Source organism: Patagioenas fasciata, chromosome 8 (genome assembly GCF_037038585.1).
Source record: "Patagioenas fasciata isolate bPatFas1 chromosome 8, bPatFas1.hap1, whole genome shotgun sequence".
In the NCBI taxonomy this organism is placed as follows: Eukaryota; Metazoa; Chordata; class Aves; order Columbiformes; family Columbidae; genus Patagioenas; species Patagioenas fasciata.
Window position 1 is genome coordinate 23,784,054 of NC_092527.1, and position 19,501 is coordinate 23,803,554.

The 19,501-nt window shown below is 42.5% G+C and overlaps 2 protein-coding genes across 3 annotated transcripts in view; one reads left to right on the top strand and one right to left on the bottom strand.

Annotated features, from left to right (window-relative positions):
* Nucleotides 1-19,501, top strand: part of LOC136104260 (uncharacterized) — a 62,674-nt gene that overhangs the window by 21,043 nt on the left and 22,130 nt on the right. For both annotated transcript variants that reach the window (XM_071811940.1, XM_071811941.1), the window contains exon 3: nt 3,991-4,182. In XM_071811940.1, the coding sequence (XP_071668041.1) occupies nt 3,991-4,182 (192 nt within the window). The remainder of the gene's footprint in view (nt 1-3,990; nt 4,183-19,501) is intronic.
* On the bottom strand, nt 8,094-18,565 carry LOC136104259 (lysosomal acid lipase/cholesteryl ester hydrolase-like). The gene is made up of 10 exons (XM_065843021.2): nt 18,547-18,565; nt 16,888-17,026; nt 15,638-15,752; nt 15,200-15,398; nt 14,362-14,471; nt 13,273-13,409; nt 12,190-12,330; nt 11,219-11,290; nt 9,834-9,902; nt 8,094-8,342 (listed from the first exon to the last, which is right to left on the bottom strand). The coding sequence occupies exons 2-10, from the start codon at nt 17,017-17,019 to the stop codon at nt 8,109-8,111; spliced, it is 1,209 nt and encodes a 402-aa protein (XP_065699093.1). The 5' UTR covers nt 17,020-17,026; nt 18,547-18,565; the 3' UTR covers nt 8,094-8,108.

Genomic DNA, 19,501 nt, shown 5'->3' on the forward strand with positions numbered 1-19,501 from the left:
CAAATAGTCCCCTTGTATTCCAAGAGGAAATAGTTGGTGGCTTACTGAGCCATCTGGATCCTCATAAGTCTATGGGACCAGACGGGATCCATCCTAGGGTGATGAGGGAGCTAGCAGAAGAGCTCGCCAAGCCGCTCTCCATCATCTTCCAACAGTCTTGGCTCACTGGGGAGGTCCCAAATGATTGGAAACTGGCAAATGTTACCCCAATCCACAAAAAGGGCTGCAAAGCTGACCCTGGCAACTACAGGCCTGTCAGCCTGACCTCGGTGCCTGGCAGGGTGATGGAGCAGATCATCCTGAATGCAATCACACAGCACCTCCAGGATGGACCAGGGATCAGACCCAGCCAGCATGGGTTTAGGAGGGGCAGGTCCTGTCTGACCAACCTGATTTCCTTTTATGATCAGGTGACCCACCTAGTGGATGAGGGGAAAGCTGTAGATGTGATCTATCTAGACTTCAGCAAAGCCTTTGACACTGTCTCCCATAATATACTCCTTCAAAAGCTGATAGCCCATGGCTTGGACAAGTGCACTCTCTGCTGGGTTAAGAACTGGCTGGAGGGCCGGGCCCAGAGAGTGCTGGTAAATGGGGCTGCATCTAGCTGGCGGCCAGTCACTAGTGGTGTCCCCCAGGGGTCAGTGTTGGGTCCAGTCCTGTTTAACATCTTTATTGATGATTTAGATGAGGGGATTGAGACCACCATCAGCAAATTTGCTGATGACACCAAGTTGGGGGGCAGTGTTGACCTGCTGGAAGGCAGGAGGGCTCTGCAAAGAGATCTGGATAGACTGGAAAAATGGGCTGATTCCAATGGGATGAAGTTCAACAAGGCCAAGTGCCGGGTCCTGCACTTTGGCCACAACAACCCCCTTCAGCGCTACAGGCTGGGCACAGAGTGGCTGGAAAGCAGCCAGACAGAAAGGGACCTGGGGGTACTGATTGACAGCAAGCTCAACATGAGCCAACAGTGTGCCCAGGTGGCCAAGAAGGCCAATGGTATCCTGGCCTGTATCAAAAATAGTGTGGTCAGCAGGACAAGGGAAGTGATCCTTCCCCTGTACTCTGCATTGGTGAGGCCACACCTGGAGTATTGTGTTCAGTTCTGGGCCCCTCAGTTCAGGAGGGATATTGAGGTGCTGGAGCGGGTCCAGAGAAGAGCAACAAGACTGGTGAAGGGACTTGAGCACATGACCTATGGTGAGAGGCTGAGGGAGCTGGGGTTGTTCAGCCTGGAGAGGAGGAGGCTTAGAGGTGACCTCATTGCTCTCTATAACTACCTGAAGGGAAGTTATAGTCAGGTGGGAACTGGTCTCTTCTCCCAGGCAGTTAGCAATAGGACAAGGGGACATGGGCTTAAACTCTGCCAGGGGAAGTTTAGGCTGGATATTAGGAAGAAGTTCTTTACGGAAAGAGTGATCAGGCATTGGAATGGCCTGCCTAGGGAGGTGGTGGACTCACCGTCCCTGGAGGTTTTTAAACTGAGATTGGACATGGCTCTTAGTGCCATGATCTAGTAAATGGGCTGAAGTTGGACCAAGGGTTGGACTTGATGATCTCTGAGGTCTTTTCCAACCTAGCCAATTCTGTGATTCTGTGATTCTTCTCAGTGAGGGTAACAGAGCACTGGAACAGGCTGCCCAGGGAGGTTGTGGAGTCTCCTTCCCTGGAGACATTCAAAGCCCGCCTGGACACATTCCTGTGCGACCTCACCTAGGCGTTCCTGCTCCAGCAGGGGGATTGGACTAGATGATCTTTTGAGCTCCCTTCCAATCCCAAACATACTGTGATACTGTGATACTGTGAAAGGAAAACGCTACTGTGTTGTAACTTGTTCTGTCAGTCTCCTGTAAGCTGCTGTTCTCACGTTTACCTGTCTGGGTTAGGTTTCTGAAGACAATGGCTGCCAAGTAGAAAGCACTCAGGTGAAATGTAGCTTAAGAAAGAGTGATATTTTGTTGTTAATTAACCAGATTCTGACAAGCTCAAGAGCATTTCAAGTGAGGTTAACTTGTTGGGCTGGTGAACAAGAACGAAAGTGAGCAGTGAAGAACAGGCATGGGGATACTCTATTCAGAGGTACGTGAGCATTTTCTGTGCACTAACCGAAGCTATTGAAGATATGGATATTCACCGGGTTTGGTTTATTCCCTTTGCACCCTCCCATACGCAGGCTTTTACAGATCTGGAAGTTCTTTTCCTCTGGAAATGCTGTGCTTTGGGTACTACAAACTGACAGAAGTACTGTTTGAGGGCGTAAAGAAAATGCAATAATCAGTGGAATTATTGTGACTTCATAGAGAGACTATGTGTTCAAGATATTTGTTGTTCTTTGTTGAGATCAGAATGATTCTGAGCATGGCACAAACAACAAACAAGTTTGCTAACTACAAACAAATCCTTGGCTCATGTTCAGTATAGGCAATAGAGTTAACGCCTAATGAAACATTCTCCCCTATCCCACAATTGTGTTAGGAATGTGATTTTTTTTTAGCTCTTACTTTTATGGGTTTGTTTGCAGACCATGGTCCATTTAGCATATCCTAGCTTAGTTAAAGTGGTGCTTAGAGAATGTTCAAATGATGTCCATATCTTCCATGCTTATTAGTTAATGTTTTAATGTACATTAGTTCTCTTTCTTTATAAATTTTGTTTTCATCTGACCCACAATTGTTTTAAAAAACAGTCCATCGTTTAGAGGTATTGTCTTTCTTCCTGACAGTGAAAGCTTTCACTTTTCTTGCACCTCTTGTCTGGTGGTCTTGTACTGAGCAATCTCAGCTGTTAAAACCATTACCTGTCCTATGATTACTTCTTACCTTTCCTGAAGCGTTAAATTCTGAGTGTTTAAATCCTCTTCAGATGGCCCCGTTAAAGTTTTAATAGTATGGTAGAGATATCCTAATCTAACTACAAAGGTTTCACTTTAAAAAATGAATATTCGATTTTACTTGGAACTTTGGTGAGTGTCACTCAGTCATTGGCATATTGAGCCTTCAGAATCCAATTTTTCATCCCCATTGTTTGCGCTTTGATTTCTTCAGTCAGGCAGAGCCACGCGCCTTAGTTCATAGTTAGCCCTGATGCTACAGCAGGGAAAAGGCACCATGGGTGAGGGTAGGATTTTGGTGTTGTGATTCTTTCTTTTCCCTCCTTTTCACTGCATGGTTTGTGCAACATTTTTTGGTTTATTGCGTGTGTCTTTTCTGAATGTTAGGTGGTGCTGCATGCAGAAGTGTGAGTGAGACCAAAAGTGAAGGGCTTTGCTACCAGACAGATCAGAGAGGCCTTCATTGGGCTATTAGAAACCTATAGCACTCCTGTCATTCTCAGCCTCTCCTTAGTCTGAGTTCTTGCTGCTGGAGAGGGAAGGAATTGCAGGTCTGGTCAAGGGCAAAGGTTAGGTTAGGTCACTGAGCAAAGACTTGAGTAGCAATCAGTTCTCAAAATCCGAGCAGGGCTTTTGCATATGTTTTATAGGTAAGAAGTCTACCTTCAAGCCCTAGAAAATAAACATTGGTGTGAGAGTGTTTTTTCAACTTTCACCTAAAGTGCGGTTCTGTTCTGGGAACTAATGAGTCAGGTGTGGTGCCTCTTGTTCAGCAGTGCTCATCCAGAGGGAAAGCCTTTTGTAAACTTAGAGAGACATGGGCTTGTCAGTGCTTGCTGCTTAATACAGTGGCCAGCTGCTAAGAGATTGGAAGCCGTTTCTTAAATGGCTGCAAATGATTTATTTCTTCGCCCAAAATGAACAGCGAGTTCATTCCACTGTGCAAGGGCTGTGAGTGCTGAGGCTGAGGGCGGAGAGGCGCTGGGTGGCAGCAGCAGCGGTGTCTCTTACCACCATCTGCTGGAAGTCGCCTAGAACTACAAGCTCTGCCAGAAGTGCTTGGCAGTGTCTTAGGGATGTGCAAGTTGTAAGTCAGAACGGGAAGTGTGGATGTCTTAGTGAAACGTGCGCTGATGAGTATTGTCTTCTCTTTTCAGCCCATTTGTCAGGCAGCTTATAATAACGATTTCAATGAAGTTCGTCTCCTTTTGGAGCGCAACAGTAAATATCTGAACATCCAGGATAGCCGTGGTGGAGACACCCCCTTAATTTGTGCGTGTAAAAAGGGAAACAACCGGATTGTTAGCTACCTTCTAAAAAGAAATGCCAACGTCAACCTCAGAGACAAGGTAAGTGGAGTGTATGTGTGGGGACACTGGCAAGCGCAGCCAAACCTGAGGTTTTTTTCCACCTGGGGCATACGTATAGCCCTCAAATTACAATTCAATGAGCCTATATGTTTGTGTTTGTCTCCTCATTTATTTTGCTAACTTGACAATGCACACAATATAATAAACATTGCCCTTCAGTTTGTATCTGTCTCTTCTGTGGCCTTTCTTTCCCTCTCACCCTGATTAAAAGAAAGATCTGAAGGAGAACCTGTCCGTCTCTCACAGATGCCTCCCTGATGAGAGACTGACCCTACAAAATCCTTCCTTGTTTCCCCTGTAGACCTGTTTTTGTCATGTTACAGACCAGGAGCAGTAAGTGGGTTTTTTTGTGGTAGATTTCCTTGTCAGTTACAAGTCAAAAGTAGATGGAAAATGTGTGTTCTGACTTAATTTGTCATTTATTCCTATGATGTTAAAGGTGATAAAGAGCCAGGAAAAAAACCCACAACACTGTAAATTCTCTTGTATCACCTTGTACTCCAAGGCAATATTTAGCAAGTGCCTACATATTTGTGGGCTATCTCATGTCTCTGGTTTCCAGTGCATTAGTTTATTTCATAGGAGGACAGGAAATGTTTGTGAGTTCAGTGGCGTATTCTGTCCCATCTATTCTTCGTATTGCATGGGCTTCTCTGTCTTACCTCAAAGTCCTTCTGAAAAGGTTCAGTATTTTGAAGAAAGGTCATTTTAACTGCCTTGGCAGCCCTTTTCTAGCTGTGCCTGGCTTTCTCTGCTTATTTTGTGCCCCAGCACAACATTATAACATCGTTTGTGAAGCTCCAGTTTGAGAACGTGTCGAGGTTTAACACAAGTGTTCTTAACACGCAAGATTAGAGTTCTGCCCTTTAGTTGCTTTGTTTTGCTCAGTATTCAATGATTTTTTTAAGCTGTGTTTGCTCTAGGGATCTGCTGGGGGTATTGCTACTTGCCTGTGTTCCTCAAGTTTGCCAGAGGAGGTGCCATAAACTCTCACATGTCTTTTCTTCAGTAACCTCTATAAGAAGAGGAGCTGTGGGGATTCTTCCTGCTGATTTGACTTGCTGAGCAGCAGTAGTAGCCACAGGAGATGTCCACTCTACCCTCTCTGCAGCCATGTCCAAGTTTGCAGGCATACATGTGGAATCCTTTGGATCCCACATCCTTCTTGCATGTGTAGCCCAGTTTCCATGAGCCTATATGTGTTTAATGTGCTTCTACTTGAAGGAAGCAAAATGCATGTCTCTTTCTGTTTAAAAAAAAAAAAAAAGGGAAATGTTTCTAGTAGATTACCTAAAAGAAAGCTTTTGAAATATAATAGTTCACTATTGTCAATATTAAACAAATATAAAGAGATCACTGAATCTGGTACTAATCAGAGTTATTTTGTGTTTAGAAGGACCGCACTTGTCTGCATTATGCGGTGAGAAAACGGTTTAGCTTCCTTGACTATGTGCTCATCATAATCCTCATGCCAGTTATGCTTATTGGATATCTTCTCATGGTGAGTCTGGATGAAAGCTGGAAAGATCCTGTACCTTTTCCTTTCCCCTTATCACCTTCCTCATGGAAGTATTTTGGGCCAGGAACCTGTATAGAATATGGACTTCTTTTTTTAAAATCAGGGACTGATGGAGAGCATCAGAAGGAGCAGAGATTTTTGCTGTGCCTATAGGTGGTGAAGGAACAGAATTGTACCACTGCATCAGTCTGGTATTTGCAAAAGCCAAACCCTCTTCTCTTTGGAAACACTGCAGCGTTTAGCCAAAACTACTTAGTACTATACACAGATAAATTGTCTTACTGTGTTACTCTTTCCCTTGCGTGAAACAGGTCTCAAAGACTAAACAGAATGAAAACCTGATCAAGATGTTGCTTAGAGCTGGAGTTGATGTTAATGCTACAGACTCTGTAAGTGGGTTTATCCAAATGCAAATGTGGCTCATATGCATGCAACAGTACTAAAACCAGACTTCAGAATCTTCTAGCTGGCATAAGTTCTGAAGACATATGTCATGGTCAGCACTGCTAATGGCTGCTAGAATGGGTGCATGGACAAGGTAGTGCATTTTTCCTGTGTTGCAGAACATAGATAAGTTTTTCAGTGTAACTATTCTGGTGGATGGTGACTCCAATTATGAAGGTTCTTACTTGAACAACAGGAGCAGCACCCAGAAACAGCCCAGGAAACAAAACTGCCCTGTCTGCATATATAAATTGAACACTTTGGCGGTGTAACCTGGGGAACCACACCCTTACGTGCCAGATCAACCTGTAGTTAAGTAGATGCGAGACACTTGCATGGATAATGAAGATGCTATCTCTTTAAACTAATGGCTGGAAATGGAAAACAGCTGACTGCTTTTCCATGCTGCTGAAATTGCTTGAAGAAATAATGGTCAAGACACAGGGTTGTGGAAAATTCAAAGCTGATAGCTCAGAGTGCTCACAACATCTTCATTGTCACTGTCAAGAATTATTCAGGGGGTGAAGCTGTATTGCTTGGAGTGGAGCTTGCCTGATGGGTCTACATCTCCTTATCCTTCAGCTGCCATTCATTATCTTTGAAATTGTGGAGCTTAGAGTGCGTGAACAAAACTTGAGTGAGGTGTGGGCATGGTGGGCAGGAGAATACTTCTCTGAGTTTTTCTGAGGTTTGATTCCTTGATGTTTGGAGATCTCTGCTCAGTTTCTTGTGTCTGAAGATCTCTCGATTGTGTTGACAGCATAGGTAAATTTAAGGAGAAAACAAACAAACAAAACAAACCAAACCAAGCCAATTTCTCTGAAAAATGGATAACAGATTTAATTTAAAGAAAGGTCAGTTGTACATCAATAGAGAAATGAGTAAAACTCACTTTTGGGTCTCTGTGGGAAAACACAAATTGGGCACAAGAATACCTCTTTGGTGTATGTAAAATATACATGAGAACAGCAAAGATTAGGCTTAAAAAAATCAGTCTTGCAGAAATAGAATCTGTCCAAGTCAATTGATCCTTGCAGCATGTGCACAAATATATCCATGTTTTAAACGTTCATTCCTATACACCTCAACCTTCTAAGGAAGACATCAATCACAGTAACTCCATGGAAAATTTCTGACTTTGAGAAAAGCAAGAAACCAAAAAGACACCTCTACTGGTATCCGTTACATGTGTCTGCGTGTTTCCTCCTCCCAAGGTATCCCCCTTATTGCCAAATCACAATTTTGAAAGATTTTATTGAGCGAATCCACACTCTGCATATCATTTCAAATGTATTTCCTATTAGTTCAACGATTTTATGATACATTTTCTCAGTTGCATCAAGGCCCCAGACGAAATCAAGATGTCCTCAAGCAGGAAAATGCTCATGGTAAATGAGATTAGTAATCTGAGGAAGCAGTTTTGCCATGTCTTTTGTATTTGCAAGTTTGGTTGGTACCAACATTACTGTTGGTAATGTGAGGAGAGGAAAACAAAACAGGAGAAACACTGTATCAAGAGGACGGATGCTTTAATTTAAATAAAGATTACTTATACTTCAACAGAGAAATTAGAGTCTCCGATTTTGGGTTTTCATGGGTTAACCCCTCTGTGTCAGTTGCAATATGTAGTATTGATCTACAAGGGAAGGCAAAATGAAATATTAGCTGTATCTAAATCTGTCTTATAGAAGTAAAATATTCCAAAATAAGTGATCCCTGAAGTGTTTTTTCTATTATCAGCAGTCATCCCCCTGTACCTCAACCTCCTCAGAGAGACTGCAGTCACCAAAATAATGTAGCACCATGGAAAGCAACATAAAAAAATTGCAAATTAATTGACGGTAGATTGTAAATCCCTATATCAATCTCTACACCCATATTCTACTGCTAAATAGAAATCTTTGGGATTTTTATTGGATTAATTAATTCCCAGTGTGAAGCTTTAAGGGTGTTTTCTTATTAGTTCAACGATTTTACGATACATTTTCTCAGTTGCATCAAGGCCCCAGACGAAATCAAGATGTCCCCAAGCAGGAAAATGCTCATGGTAAATGAGATTAGTGATCCGAGGAAGTAGTTTTGCCATGTCTTTTGTATCTCCAAGTTTGTCTTGTCCACCACTCCAAAGAGCAACTGGTGTGCTTGTCTTCTCTATCTTGTATGCAGGAGGAGTAGACTGTAAGAAAGGGAGGAGACCTGAGTGAATGCTGCTGTGTCAGAAGTTGTGTTCAGAGAAAGGATTCTGTGCAAGTAGAATCTTTCCCTTCTGCACTCACTATGATAAAACAGTAATGATGAAGGCCACCAACCTAGTGTCCATTTCCCTAACCCTGTTCCCTGTTGACCATGAAAGGAAACAACCCATCCCCTTCGTGTGTCTTTCTGTAATAAATGGCTCTGAGTTGTCCTGCAATTTGACATCTGCTTGTGCCCTTCAGAGGTAGAATAGGGAAAGAGCAGTGTCCGTGTTTATCGGGCAAGGACTGCAAAGTTGTTTTTTACATATGTCCCATTTTGGGCTTATGTAGGGTCCCCTTCATGCCTTACACGGGTGTGGAGTGGAAGACTTTTAGTTGGATTGTTCCAGACTTCACTTGACACTCTCTCTAGGTCACAGTGTTGCTACTGATGGAGTGACAGCCCATGAGCATATTTGCCTTGTCTGTCATTGCAGAGGAAATCAAAGAACCACAGAGGAGTAGAATGGGGATCTTCTGAGACCTGAGCCAAATGACTTAATACAGGGTGGTCAGGAGGGTGGTAAGGGACCATGCACAAGATGGTTTTAAATTAAGCCCTATTATTTACGTGTGGTTCTGTCTTTTTCTCATTTTTGGGCAGTTTCCTAACCACCCCAAGCACTGGGAATAAAACATTGCCCATTCCAAAATTTAAACTTCAGTATTTAGAGGCTGTATGTGTGGATGGAAGGTGTCTGAGAAAACTTTAGAATCATTCTCCACCTGTAGAATGCTGTGTCATTTATAAAATAACCTGCCCTGACTCAGAAGACTCCCTACAAGTCAACTGATCTGATCAAAATTCAAAAACTTGTCAGGCACGTTATCAGTGTTGCAGCACTTCGGAGTATTGAGGAGTCAGTGACCAATGCTCATACTGAACAAGTTGTGGCTGTTTCCTTTTTTCCATACAGGATACATTAGTTAACCACAGCAGAAGCAGAAGTCTCCACTGTTCTGTACTGAATCATCGTGGCTGGTTAATTTTTGTGGTAAGTAGCTTCCCAAAACCAAGGTATGCATTTTTACACTTTTTTTTTTTTTTTCCCCCCACTCATTTCAGTATTTAGCCAAAGGCCAGACCTTGAGATTTTTGGGGAAAGGGAAGAGCACCATACTAATCCAGTCCTAGGACTTGAGTGTTGCTGTTAGTCTTTTGGGAATAGCAGGTGGATTGAAAATTCATTGGACACATCCCTGGATCAGTAGGGAAGGCAAAACAAACTTTTGACAGTGGTTTGCAAGCACTTGTCTACATCTCATCTGTAACTAGACTATTACAGTTATGAGTATTAGATTCAGGTGAAACATTACTTGAGATCACTCTCTGCCTTTTTATTACTCATAGGTGCTGAAATCTGAATTTTTCTCCTCTTAGTTTTGCCAGAACCCGAGGGTGAGTTTTCAGGAAAACTGCATTGCCTTACCTGATTGTATTTCCTCATGTTTTCCTTAGAGCCATAGTCATAAGCTTGAAATTGGTCTGCTTTTGCCATCTGTTGATATTGTAACAAGGACAGATAAAATAAAAGTGTTAAGAGACAGTGTGCAGGAGGTGTTTTCTTGCCTGTGATTGAAACCAAGGCTCAGGCAGTGGGCAGGCTTCCAGAGACACTGAGGACGGATCATAGGGTGAGCAGGTTCATCGCCTTTCCCATTGCTAACAATCCCTCCTGTTCCTCAGCCATCATCGTTGGTATGTTCTATTATTAATATTTCACTTGATTGTTGTAGTTAGGTAAAGTTGAGGTCCCTGTTTGTGATACAGACGTATGTCAGGGCTATTACTAGTCTAGTCTATATGATACCTCCTCACACGTCATGCCTTTTGTGTGTCATTTTTGTCTGGTCTGCTCACAGTAGTAGCAAAATTTCCAGAGGCCCTGTGTTTGACTATTGGGAGCAGGGTGCACTTAGTTTAAGACTAAAATGTTGTCTTCTTGAATGTGTCTTCTCTAAAAGAAAAAAACAAACAAATGACACCCACCAACAATAACATAATAAAAGACAAATCTGTCTTACTGAAAAAAGTATGTATTTTTTTTTTTTCCAAACCTTTAGGTTAGAAATCTGCTAGTTTGTCTCTGTTTTCTGGCTCTGGGTTCTGGTGGCCTGGATCCTGGGAATTTTAGTCAGGGATGTGTGCAGGAGCAGGCATAAATTTAAGTGTTGGCACATGTGGCCACAGTTCTGTGCACAAACAGTGATGTGTTTCTGAGCTGATGCTTTCTTGCCCTGGTCTGATTTGGAGCACAGGCAGAACAAGCTTAGTTCTGAGAGTGACATAAGATGCCAGAAGAAGAGGCAGTTCCCCACATTGCCGTTGTGCCAGCAGAAGTGCTTCTGTGGTTAACTGGCTCTGGGAGATGATCCAGGCTGCAATTAGCCCTCTGGGAGAAAAGCCTTAACCTGCATTATTTCTTTGTCTGGCTCATCCCCTGCCCGCTCAAGTTTCCACTATCCTCCTACTGCCTGCTAAGTGCCTGGGCCACGCTCACGTTCCCTTCTGCAGCTCTCACGACAAAGATGTACATAATAAAGCTGAAGCCTGGAAGCCATTGGAGCCCAACATGCAGAGCTGCCTGACGTGCCCAGGGGAAATCTCAGTGCCTGATGCCAAAGGGGCAATTCAGGTAAAGTCTGGTGAGCCATGAGCAGCAGTGCTCCCTCTGTGGCAGATGCTCAGGGCAGCATGTGAGAAGATGTGATGGGCAGTTTCCCAGATCTGTTGCCTGTGGACTTCCCTGGGGGCTGTTGGCTGCATACAAAAGCAGTAGTAAGAGTCAGTTTATACGTCAGTACACAGTTATACCTGATGCCAATGAATAAAGTTTTGTACTGATGTTCCAGCTGGATGATGTGCTATGTATGTATCCATTCGACTCTGGAGAGAAAGCAGAAATGTTAGAAAGGCAGTGATGTGGTGTTGTGACAGAATGAAGCTGTGAAGGACATGATACTCAGAAATATGGGATTTTACAGCAGGAATGAGTATGTTCATTTTTATCCTTTCGGGAGCATCTTTCCCACGTTAGTCCTAAATTATATGGAAAACATCATTTGGGAATTGTGGATGACCTTTGTTTTTGTCTGTTTCTATGATTCGTATGATGCTTTCAAATAATGCTGCACTACTCTGGTAGAGGAGGATTGTTTATAAATAGGGTATCTGCTTGTACCATAATGAGGCTACGTATGTGGGAGCTTTTTATGGGAATACTTGTTAAATAGTCTGAAAGACCAAAGGCCACTGAAGAACAGAGATGTGGAAGGTCTACAAGAAAAAAAATTAGCATCCAGAGTACAGAAATCAGATCTTTCTGTTGAGAGAAGTGTGCAGAAACAGCTTCGAATTTTGGCTGGAAATGTTTTGATGTGTAGCAAGCAAAAAGAAACCATCTCTTACATTCAGATAATTTGTGTGTCCTCCTATTTAGGAAGGAAAATTGTACAAAACAAAAAAGATCATTCTCCATTCATTTCTCCATTGTAAAAGGTTTGTTATCCGTCCAACGTTTCTTGGACTTAGCCCCAGAAGAGGGGACACTGAGGGACATCATCTCAAGATGGGACCATTCTGAATTCTGCCTTACTTCCTTGTGTGATTTGGATGTGTCAGGTGGCACATCTCATCATTAGCTGAGGTCCTAGTTGGCATTACTTGAAAGCCCCCATACATTTCTCTGTGTCCCTGCAACAGTATACAGGTATAAGGCAGTGAAATTGCTTGCCTTCAAAATTACTTTGCTTTAGTTGTATTAAGGTGTTCTTGGACATGCTTACCGTGTTCAGATTTTTTATGCTGCCTCCACCTAGGAAGCAGAGCAGACAGCCACAAACCTTTCCCAGAGAGTTGCAGAACTGTGTTAGAGGGCCTTTCAGCAGTTCATTCTGGTGAAGAGCACCTTTGCAGCCAAGTAGTAACTAAGGGAAGGAGAAGTGCAATTCTTTTTTTTCTTGTTGCAGGATTGTTTTGTGCAGACAACTCTCCCTCCCTCTTCCCTAATAGCCTTGACTCTTAATTATTAACATTATAAGATGGCTGAAACTGCTACTCATCCCAGTGTCCTTTAAAGTGAGTTTTTTTCCGAGTGCACACCATGTGTTCTTCCTGCTTCTTCTTATTAGACATGAGTCCTTGAGGTCACTTTCCCTACGGCTTTAGTGCGCTGACCTCAGTGAGAAAGGGCAGCTGGCTGCATTCGTGACTGCAGAGTAAAGGAAATAGCTTTTTGACCTAATATTTATTCCAGGCAGGTGCACAAAGTGTACCATGAGTATTGCTACTAAGTAAAGAAGGAGCAGAAAAATGAAAATTGTGTGGGTCTGGATTTTCTATAGTCGCATAATGGGTACAGCTTGGACAGAGAGAGGTTCTGCTCCTGCAGTTTGCCATAACATGTAGTACCCAGAATTTCCACCATTCCCAGCAAATTCTGTTAAATTGACAATCTCTGCTGTGAAATAGGTATTTCCCTTTAAGTTTCATTTATCATTTTACAAGTAAATATTTCATGAGCAAAACTGAACTGCATGTCTAATGAAATTAAGATGGGAAATATCTTAATTGTAGTTTTCTACCAATGCTTAAGGCTAGATTTAGTAGACTACGTTAGACTCATTTTATTTTGTTATTTCTGAGCTTCCTTCAAAAATGTTTGAACGAATAATGATAGAAGTATGCCTTTTATTTTAAAGAAGTTGCAAAAGAGCTAGCACGTAAAGCCTTGTAGCCTAGCTCTTCAGAAAGTCTGAAGTCTAACAGCACTGTCGGAAGTCTGAGACACTGAATTAAATCAGCGTAATTCAAATGAGGTCAGTAAAAACAAAGCAGAGAATTGTCTTTTAGAAAGAGGAATGACATACCCTGATCAGTGCTGGGGGAAGATGTGCAAATGTTATCAGAGGACTGGTAGCATGTGTGACTGTAGTTACTGGTGCCAAAGCAAAGAATAATTTCACCCTTTGAGCCAACTCAGGAAAAGTAGAAAATGCTATGAAGCCTGTAAGCAGAGAAGACACAAGTCAATTAGTGAAGAGATCTCCACAGATCAAAAAAAAAAACAGTGGGCAGCGAAGAAGTGAGACTAGATTAGCAGCCCATGGGCTGTTGTCCATCTCTGTACTGCAGACCTAAGGGAAGTATTTAATTCTTGAAACTTTTATTTGGGAGATGGGGTTCCTTCTAAGGATAGAGGTTCGTTAGAGCATGTCCAGATATAGATTTTTCTTGGCACTGACTGTTTTGTGTTCAGGCCAGTTTTGGGAAGAAGATGTATGAATCAGATTGTCTTAATTCAAACACCCTCTAAAGTTCCCCAAACTCTAATAAAATAGTGGGTTTTTCAGCTTGCAGGCTCTAAAAGAACGTATATGTTTATTCTGGCAGGTAGTAATACAATAATTATCTTAAGAATTATCTCAATTATTATATTAATTATTATGTTAATTATATTACTTATTATTTTAATTATCTTAATAAATATCTGAAGATTAAGAGCAGAAATTTTGCTTGTAACTAAGTGCAAACAGGTGAGAGTGAATGAACACATAAAGCAAGAGCATGAGGCAGGAAGGAAGGCAGGAAGGACAAAAAGGCTGCATCCGTCCTGTTTTCTGAATATGTCTAGATTTCTCCAAAGATGAATTTGGTGAGAAATTCAACTGGTTGCCTAAAACATAAGGATCTAAAGACAAAGAAGGTAATGTCTTGGCCTAGATGATTTGTTCTGCAAAAAGACTCTTGAAATGCACAAATGAGAAGAAAGCAAAATAATTGTCTAAAAATGCAGGCACATGCTGCTTCCCCTCTTTTTCTTCTCTGTTTCTGCGTGTATTTTTGTAAAAGGACAATGGCATACCATGGCATAAACCCCAATACCTACTAATGGATCTTATATATAAATCATAAACACTAATAGCAACTGGTTTGGACCCAAGCGGTCCTAACATTACCTGCAGCTGAAGCCTCTGAGTGACCAGCATAATATACATGCTTCTGTCCAGTTTTATTCATGATGAAGTACAGCTCCGCTGGAATATCATATTTACCTATCTCATCAAAGCTATAGGGGAGAAACAGAAAAATAATAATTCAGCTGTCACAGTGTGAGTTACTGAATGTCACTTTTGTTCATTGCACCAAGCAGGACCCACAGAAAGACAAAGCTGCACACTTTGTCTGCATTCTTGCTTGAGTTGGGGAAGGGGGTAGAGGAACACAGCTGTACTGCCAGGCTGCCTGACACCTTGGGCTCTCTGCAGAGGAGGTTCTGTCCATTAGCTGAGGCTCTTGCAGGACTTAGCTTAATTGTTACTGCATGAGTAAAAAAGAAAAAAATAATATTTCACTCTCAGTTGTGACAGATCAGATTTTTCAACTGAGCTGAGCAGTCTCCTCTCATATCTGCACTTGAGACATGGTATCTGGTGGGAGACTTCAAGGTTATAGATGCCTCCTTTTCCCTTTCCCAAGAAGAAACCAGTAGCTTGTGTGGACAAAGGTGACCTGTGTACTTCCAGCTTTGCTTTTGTATGTGCTGATTCCAGAAGGGCCTGTCCCAATCACATAACCAAGCCTTTCTTCTGACCACCACACCCAGAAGAGGCTGCATCTGGGGAAAAGAATTGAGTTGGTCAAGTCTGCTTACATGTTGGATGTGTGAAAACCAGTAGGGTTTTCATCTAATCCAGAAGGGGATTTTTTCATATGACAAGAAGGGGAAAAGTGCTGCCCAATCTTGCTAGTCCCCTGAAAGTTGCTCTCTTTAGTAATTCTTTCTCCACAGAGTACCTGAACTGCCAGAACTCCTTCTGGCAGGGCTTAAGGGTCTTGTGTTTTGAAGACCAAGTGTTCCCTCGGCTGTTTCCTAACCAGACATCAAATCCAGCATCTGCAAGGATGAAGCCTAGGCTGTTGTTGGGCAGGTTAGAAATCCAGTGAATACAATCTCCAAAAGTACCGTGCTGTAGCAGGACTGCAGGCTTTTTCCCTGAAAAAGAAAAGGGTTTTCTTATACTGTAGTAGAAAGAAATGTGTAGTTAAAATGGGGTGCAGATTCTGGTTTTGCAGGATTTTTCAAACTTATATAAAGAATTCAAGCCACTTCCTGTCCAGGTGCTCTTGCTGAGGTGGAAAGATATGGAATATTCCATTGCATGTGCAAAGGGGAAAGATGGGAGACCCATGTAAGAGTTGGCTCTCTCTTTCTTTCCCATAACTGTGTCACACCTGTATTTTGGCTGTTCCTCCCAGCAGGAATTCTAAAGACAGCAAGAATGTATCCATCTTCTGTGGTAACTTGATATTCCTCACTGGGATATCCGTGATATCTGATAATTTCACTCTGTGGGAAGTCAAAGGAGAGCTTGTTAACATGCACGTGCAACATAGAGATGGGTGGAGAAGGTGCCTAGATGATGCTTCTGTCTAGGAATGTAAACTTAGCCAAGAACGTACCAGGAAGATGAATATGATAACCTATCACTGGCTTCTTCATTTCCGCTCTGTGTCGTACTGGTAGGAGGGGACCCAAAAGAGATTCCTACAGGACAGCACAATCCATGCCTTGCTCTTTTGAGAATGATGATATTTATGCTACTTTTTGGGGTGCATGTCTGTCCTCTTAGACTTTGGGAATGGTGCTACTAAACACCTTGGATAAAGCTGTCCTGCTTTGGACAGTAACCAAGCTGAGTAGCGTGGAAATGGGCTGTTCTGTGATTGCAATGGAGGGCTTCTGGCCACAGAGAATGTGACTGAGAATAAATATTGCAGGTCTTGTAAAGTGATACATCCAAGCCTTCTTCAAACCTGCTTAGGTGGTAGTTGTCTGGTATTTGACCCCACATTATAGGACAAAGCAGAACTGTCCAGAATGACTCTCCTTTTGGGAGATAGTTGGTCATGTTTTGCAAGGCTTATCAGATGTGCCTTTTTAGAGAGTAAGCATGCAGCACTATCTGTCTATGGCAGTGCCCAAAGATGTGGGGTTTGAGCCATAATGAATCCTTTCTTGCCAAAGTGTGGTTAGACAAGCCAGGCAGAGTGGATGTCACATTACAAACTCGCTCACAGCAGCACCTATTACACTCTTGCCACTCCCGTGAGGAAATCTTTGGTGATTCAGAGCAAGGGGTCTTGGATTCCTTTGTGTTGTGAGAATCTGCTGTTTGATGAAGGGATTCATCCTCCCTTGCTGCTGTACTGAGGAAACAGGTTGTTAGAGAAAGGGAGGATTTTGGTTCCCTTGAGACTAGAAACCAGGCTTTGCCTCCACTGCAAAGGATGTCTTCTCTCTGGCAGCTCAGACTGTTTGGATAGGAGCATCAAGGTTTCTTCTAGGTGCATGCTCTCTACTACAATGCTGGAGGGACTCCTTGGAAAGGGCCTCCTGACAGGGACTGTTAGTGATGGGGTAGTTGTAGTGGTACCTGGAGAGGGAATTTGGGAAGAATGGGAGAGAAAGTGAGCCAACTTACAACATTCATAAAGCATTCGGGGTTGCGAGTCTTCCTGTACTGGCTTTTGTCTGAATTCAGAGCGGAGGATGTTGTGAATCCTGCTGAAAAGACAATTGCTTGGGAGCAGAGCAGCAGGAGGAGGCATCGCATCTTGGGGCTGTGTGAAAGAGCACATGCAGGGGTGTTTGCATTAGGAAGAAAATGGCATGGAATTCCACTCCCCCCCAAAGTGGGGAGTCTCCTGAAGGTTACCCAAGGTCTGTTCCCCAAAGGGGCTGCCAGAACAAGTACCTGAGTGAGGAGGGGCTGTCTGCAGCTCGCCGCATTTAACAGAGGCCAGGAGTGAGTCAAAGGCTCCTGTCCAAAGGGCAGACGAGTCATAAAAACAGTGTATTATCTGATATATCATGGGTAAGATTTATGCGATTTGGAGAGCTTGGGAAGTTTAGCCAAAAGGTGTATTTTCTCTGAACTTCTTCATGAGGGTGGGAATTTTCAATTATCTTAATTTTTGGTTAAATCTATAATACCCATCTGGATTAAACTGAAACTGGGCTATGCCCTTAATTTCAATATTGGCATTCAAACTCACTGTAGTCCATCCACTTTGAAGGAGAATACTTCCATTCTTCTGTCAATAGAACAGAAAACCTCCCACTTGTGTGATCTGGAAGCAGCACTTTCTAGTAGATACTTCACCACTTTCTCCTGTTTTATTCACTTCAAACAGAAGTAAAACATGTTCCTCTATTTCTGCATGTGAAACAGCATTTGGGAACAAAACTGAGAAGTCCAGCTTAAGTCACAGTTTGGTTTTGTACTAAAGGTGAGGCAATGGGGTAGCTATATGGTTGCCCTTTTCAGGGTATACTCATATTTATTGGATTGTCATGTAGTTTAGGTCATGTGTTTTAAGGCACTTCCAGATCAATACTTTCTAAATCAGAAAGAGTGTGTCAATTAACTCTTGGCACCTACTGCCTCATCAATTTCAGTGTCTTGACTGTAGGACGCTTGAACAGCAATCTAGTATTTTTATGTAATGAAACAAAGCCAAAGAGTGGCATTTCCCATGCCGAACTGGAACTAACTGAAATATTTGATTAAAAAAAAAAAAAAAAGTAACACAAGAGACATGAAAGATACATGGAAAGGGCCATTTCTGGAGACTTCTGATATTTAATGAAAATAAGCTTTAAATCTTCTAGAAAATCATCAGTGTACTATTGAGAGGGTCGCAATTTTTTTCCACATACATACACTGTAACTGGGACAGAGAGGCACCATGGCAGTTAATATGGCTAGCAGATGTCAGGATCTCCTGGTTAACTTACAAACAAAGCTTAAATGCATGAGAGCAAAATATCCGATTTATGCACATGCTTTCAATACAGAGATTTTCATGCACCCACAGTGATATTCTTAGGAAAAAAACCTAACAAATAGAACATAATTAAACTATCAGTTACTCCTTTTCCCAGTTGCACAGGTCAAAGACTTCTTTCTCACCCCAACTTCAGCAAATATGCACTTTGATGCATAACATCAGGCTTGCAGATCAGCAAGGATGCAGGCTGTCTGCTCTTACAAGCAACTGCATGGCAGCAAGACTGCTCGTCTTTATGGAAACAGGCAAGAGAGAAAGAGACCATGAACACAAATGTACGCGCCACTTACCTCTGCTTTGACTGCCTTGCTTGTGTCGTCTGCGGCAGTTCCTAGTCTGTCTCCACTGCAGCCTGATTCACTGGCAGAAGCCCTTGTCAACAGAAGGAAATAAAAATTCACAAGTAACAATAGAGTGCTGTGTGATGTTTGTATATATAGGGTTGCGTGTATAAGTAAGTGCTGATTTGGCAGTATTTAAGGAGTGGAGTTATTTTTGATAAACAGCAATGTTACATAACATTCTGAAAGACCAAATTGCGCCATGGAGCAGGAGAGGTAAAGAGGCATCTATCTTATGGTTTAGGATATTTAGCAGGAAGCTGGGGGATTCTTGTCCCCTGAGGATGTGACAGGTCTTGATTTGTATTGCTGCCTGTCTTGAGGACTGCTGTGACCACGTTATTTTGTGTTCTCTGTTGCTGTGGCTTGTACAGAAGCTGGCATGGTCACTGGTTCCACACCTGTCACTTGTTTTCTGAACCGCTGTTTGCAGGTTACTTGGGGGCAATTCTTTGTTGTTACGTAATTTAGAATGAAAATACAATTGATTTTAGAAGTGCGTATTTATTATCACGCACATATTCCTTAATTTGTTGTTCAGAGAACAGCACAATGTGCAAAGACCAGTTTGTCTGCATGAGCGCGCTTCTGTAGAGGTTCTCAGGTACTGAATTATGTTGGAGACCATTGTGTAAACTCTGACTCAGAGAGGACACTAAAAAGATTATGTGCCTCCTGCAAACTATCTTGATGAATTCTCTGAAAACACAGTATGTTTGGAGTCCTCAGCTTAACTGCTGAATTAATTGTAGTCAACCTGGGGGCTAGGTCCTCGTTGAAACTGGCCTGGTGCATTGGTGCATCAAATTCTCTGGACTGTGTGCCAGTGATAGAATCATAGATTAGTTTAGGTTGGAAAAGATCTTTAAGGTCACCAAGTCCAACTGTGAACCTAGCACTGCCA